Below are 4,862 nucleotides of genomic sequence, written 5' to 3' on the forward strand. Positions count from 1 at the left end.
TATTTTTTATATAAAACTCTAGAATGCCTGACTTTCACTCATACTTGTGAAATCTAAAAGATTTAAATGATGTATATGTTTAAATGCTGATCAATTTGATAAATATTTTATATTGTATGAAACTATGGTTTGAAAATTATTTTATATCGATGTCTTTGATGATCAATCTTTGCAACCTTTTGGGTTTGGAATGAAAACTCATTTCTCAACCATTTTATTTTGTTAGTAATATCATAATCTGTTTCAGTATTTATTAATTATTTCATATTCTTTTATCATAGCTCAAGTTTTTTTTTATTAAGTTTAAATTGTTTTTTATTTTTGTATAAGTACTTTGTCACTTGATTTTGCTACTAATTAAATAATGTGGTCATAACTTTCATCTTTCTATCTTCAACTCTCCAGTCAAATCATGTCCCTTTTTCAATCTAAATTATTTTAGTGAAAAAGTGAGTTGAAAGATATTATAGTAATGGAAGCAATGAATTATAAGGTATGACTTATAAATAAGAAAAATAACTATTATATTATCATAAAAATCAAACAGTAGAATATTATACAAAAGTAAAAACATATGAAACACTTATACCGTAGTTCAAGCATTTTCAAATCCAACATATTTAAATTTATTACTGTATCTTCGTCTAAAATAATAACTATTCAATTAGATTATTTTGTCATGGTGATTGATCGTTCTTTAAATTTTTTAATTAGTGATATATAAATAATATTCAAATAAGTACTAAGAACATATATGAAAAAAAAACAAAAATTAAGATCGATAATTCAAAAATTCAGAAAGATTTTCAGTTCATTATATCAGTAGGCATATACATGTATGATTTGAATGTACAAATGTAACTATGTGGATGAGTACAAAATTCAGTCCGAGGTAAGTTGGACTAGTGGTTAAGGACATTAAGAAGGGATACTCTTATTCTGATTAGTCGCCTAAATAGAAACTCGAGTCCTTCTTCAAAGTCTTGAATGCAGGACTCCATTTTCTCCAAGTGGCTTTGTAGACTGTTTGTTTCTTCAAATTTGGATGTCTTGGAAAATGCGAAGGAGTGCAATGCTGAATCCACTTGGGCAAATTCATTTTCATCTGCCACTTGGGAGCAACCCACTCTCTTTGGCTGAATTAGCTTCGAAATTGAAAGCCAGCTGTTTGACTTTGCTTGTGTTGACCCTGAGATAAATTGCAACAGTGTCTGAAATGTTGATAGTGTTGCCACTTCCGTGTCTTGTAATAAGGTAATCAAAGACACTGTTTGGTGGTCTTTGTCTGTTGTGGTGGATGAGATGTTGCAACTCTTTGAAGTGCCGTTCAAATTTGCCAAGGCTTTGGAGATGGCCTTTTTCACCACCTTTCTAGATGTCAAGAATTTCTTAGCTTCTGCTGCCAACTCCACTTCACCACCTCTCTTCCTTCTTATCATGGAATGAAGCTCACGCGTGCATTCTTTTGTGTGCAGTAAAGCATCTTTGGCGGCACTACACACATCTAAGAGTCTTAAGGATCCATCCAAAACCTCATCTACCCAATTCTCTTCACGCTCGTGGAGAAGGACATCTTGAGTGAGGGAAAGATGGGTCAATTTTTCAACACACTCTATCAGATCTTGCAAACATCTTATGTTTTTGCAAAGAAATAATGAGGAAAAGATGGTTGCTTTGGAAGCCCTTAAGCCGTCCAAGTGCTCGTTGCATTCTAGAATGAGAGGGTGTGATCTAGAGGGCAAGCTATTTGAGCGGCCATGAGAATGGGATTTTGGGTTCAAGGGAGAGGACGCCATTTTTCCTCAAGGGAGAGAAAGAGTTGATTTTGAATGTAGAGTTGATGAGTCTATGCTTCAACTAATGGCATCTTGTCAATATATATTATAACTGTTGGAGGCATAAAGAATCTCTTCCAAAATAAATATCAGTGATGCTAACTAATCGAGATTTGGATCTAAACATAATTACAGAAGTGTTAGAATAATGTCTCCCACCAAGGAAACTATCCAACTCGTTATTTTGTCTCAACTTGCTCTCTAACATGCATGATTGATGATTATGACATATTCAATGCAAATGCCTCACCTAAAACGTGTTTCAACCTTAAATGTAACTCATCTGCACCCGTGGACTTCTGAATTAATGGTAAAACAATGCTTGAAAATCCTCTCTCTTAGGAACAAGAATCACATCGTATCACTTGTTCGCACGTAACACTTAACTTAAATATTAATATTAAGCTAATCCTTGGTGTGCCCCGGTTTTCTATAATAAGCTATACAATTTTTTTCCGGAATATGAAATGCAATACACGTGCGCTCATTGAAACAGATAACTAAGAGTCAAGCCAAACCAGAGCTTGTTTTGTAGGATGTTTCCGTCTCTTTTCCTGTCACAAACTCGTTATGTGTGTTTCAGTTTCTGTGGCTTATTCATCTTAAAAGAACACGGGTAAAGAAATTGTTCTCTGCAGATAAATACGAGGGTACAAAATTTCACCAGGATTAAGTAATGCAATTTCATAGTTTACATTAAGTAACAAGTTTATTCTGGACTCGGATAGTTTAATCCAATCTCTATCACTAATTTACCCATGTAGTCTCTGAGAAAAATATTTTTAATTATACCTAATGGTAGATGGTCCTATTTTAGTGAAGCTTATTGGTCCTTCACAGCAGAACCTCGTTTAATTTAGCAATGAAACTTTGACTTTAACCTCTCTGCTGTCTTGCACATCAATCAATAATAAACTGCACATTAAGATAAGATACCAATCAGCTTGTCTTCATAAAAGGAGCACAATCATCTTCCTTTTGTATTTTTTTTTCCAACATGTGCGAGTGGACATCTAAATTTCGATTTAACCGTTGACCTGATGACAATGTTAAGCTTGACAGCTAGGATCCATGTTCAAATTGACTCCGAATCACATGTGGGTTGGATACTTTATTTGCTGAGTTTTCATTTTTCTTTCCTCTCGTAATAATTTAATGTTTTCTAATCATGAAGTAATCCTCCTTGACCATTCTTTTCATTTTCTTTCTTGTATAGATCAAGAAAGCAGATTACAGTGTTACAGTTTTAAAATTGTAAAATGTTTGTTGAATCTATACTTTGCTTTCACTGATTCCAGACGTGAACATTTGAAAGAATAAAGGGAAATTGAAAGATAAAATTTTGAGAGTACTCAAGAATAGGGAACAAGCCAGAAGATGAAATAACTGCAGTTTGATCCTTAATAAACACATGTTCTTTAGAAAGAACATAATTTAACTCACATTAATGTACAATTGGTAGACAATACTTGTGGGGTCAAAATTGAGTTCAGAAAAATCATAGACATGTACAATGATCAGTGATTGAAGATGTTGAGAAGGGAAACTCGGTTTTTAATTAGTTTTCTTGAAAGCTGCTCAATTCCTAATTCTAGATCCTGAATGCACGTCTCCAAATTTTCAAGATGGCTTTGAAGATACACGATAGAGGAAGACTTGTGACGGAGGAGAGACAGAAAAGTTGCATCTACTGTCTCAAACTCATTTGTGTTTGATTCCTGAGAGTCACAAGAAACTCTTTTAGGCTGCATCAGCTTTGAGATTGCCGACCATCTACTCTGTTTTGGTTGTCCCTTCGGGTCACAGATAAACACCAACAAAGATTCCAATGACTTCATTGTGACCTCTTCTGCTTCTGTTAAGATACTAAGCACAGGCAAAGTGTCACGATCTTTGTTCGAAGGAAAAACTGCAGACTCACTCTTGATCGCTTTCAAATTTCTCAGTGCCTTTCTAATTGCCTTCTTCAATTTGTTCCTTGAAGCCAAGTATTTTCCACCCTCAATTGTGCAAACGGTTTCATCACCTTTCCTTCTTCGGATGACTGAGTGAAGTTCATGCAGGCTTTCCTTTGATATTAGTAAGCATTCTTTAGCTGTACTGCAGATATCCAAGAGCCTCAGAGACCCTTCCAGAAGGCCATCAACACATTTGTCACTGCACTCTCGTGCTAATACTTGTTGTTTGGTTGCCAAATGAAGCAACTTATCAGTGCAGTCGTGCAAATCCAGCAAACCATCAAGTTTGTGGCTTAGTGAAGATGATGATATTGAAGAAGATGCTTCACAATCCTTCAATCTTTGAAGATGCTCCTCATATTGCGATATGACTGGGTGAGGTGCAGATGGAAAGCTGTTGCTTCGAGTGTGCAGAGAGCTCTTTGTGTTTGTTTCAGTGACTGCCATTTATCTTTTATTCTCAGAAAACAAAAGGGTTAGGGATAAGACTGTGTTGTGTGTTCTGAACTCTCGAGTCTTCGAGTTTTAAGGCTTGGCAACTTAGCATCTACTCTATATATAGTGGAGGAATTGTGGTAGAAGTTTGCTATTTAATTTTTCCCTTAAATGCCACATAATGAGCATGTGATCATATTGTATTACATGACAAGGGAGACAAGAAGAATATATTCCCTTTGTCTAGGCCTGACAATGTTTATAATGCATCCACCCTTCCTCATCCCTGAATTTTTTAACTTTGCCAATCACATAAAATATCAGACACCATGGAGCATGCATCATAATAGAAGCTATTGTCTACCCAGAGCAAGACAGGATCGACATCAATGAATTAATTCAATATTTATTAATGTATAAACTTGTGCTAATATTTCTGCAGAATACATGCATTTGCAATAAATTATTTGAAATGACCTGGGAAAACTGCATGGTCATCGCCATCCAGATATGAACAATCTTTGATTTGGTTCCGATTATCAAGCCCTATACAGTTCAACAACATGTTCAGTTTGATTGTATTTACAAATGGATCTGTTTTTCCTCCAGCAGGCACGAGATCCACTTCCGACGT

At 35.2% G+C, this 4,862-nt stretch overlaps 2 protein-coding genes across 2 annotated transcripts; both read right to left on the bottom strand.

The window, feature by feature from the left end:
- Positions 1–798: 798 nt before the first annotated feature.
- On the bottom strand, positions 799–2,349 carry LOC106761816. Its single transcript, XM_014645383.2, has one exon. It carries the CDS (start codon positions 1,794–1,796, stop codon positions 903–905), a length of 894 nt encoding a protein of 297 aa, XP_014500869.1. The 5' UTR covers positions 1,797–2,349; the 3' UTR covers positions 799–902.
- A 758-nt stretch (positions 2,350–3,107) lies between these two features.
- On the bottom strand, positions 3,108–4,339 carry LOC106760495. Its single transcript, XM_014643924.2, has one exon. It carries the CDS (start codon positions 4,238–4,240, stop codon positions 3,353–3,355), a length of 888 nt encoding a protein of 295 aa, XP_014499410.1. The 5' UTR covers positions 4,241–4,339; the 3' UTR covers positions 3,108–3,352.
- Positions 4,340–4,862: the final 523 nt, after the last annotated feature.

Source organism: Vigna radiata, chromosome 5, assembly GCF_000741045.1.
Source record: "Vigna radiata var. radiata cultivar VC1973A chromosome 5, Vradiata_ver6, whole genome shotgun sequence".
NCBI lineage: Eukaryota > Viridiplantae > Streptophyta > Magnoliopsida > Fabales > Fabaceae > Vigna > Vigna radiata.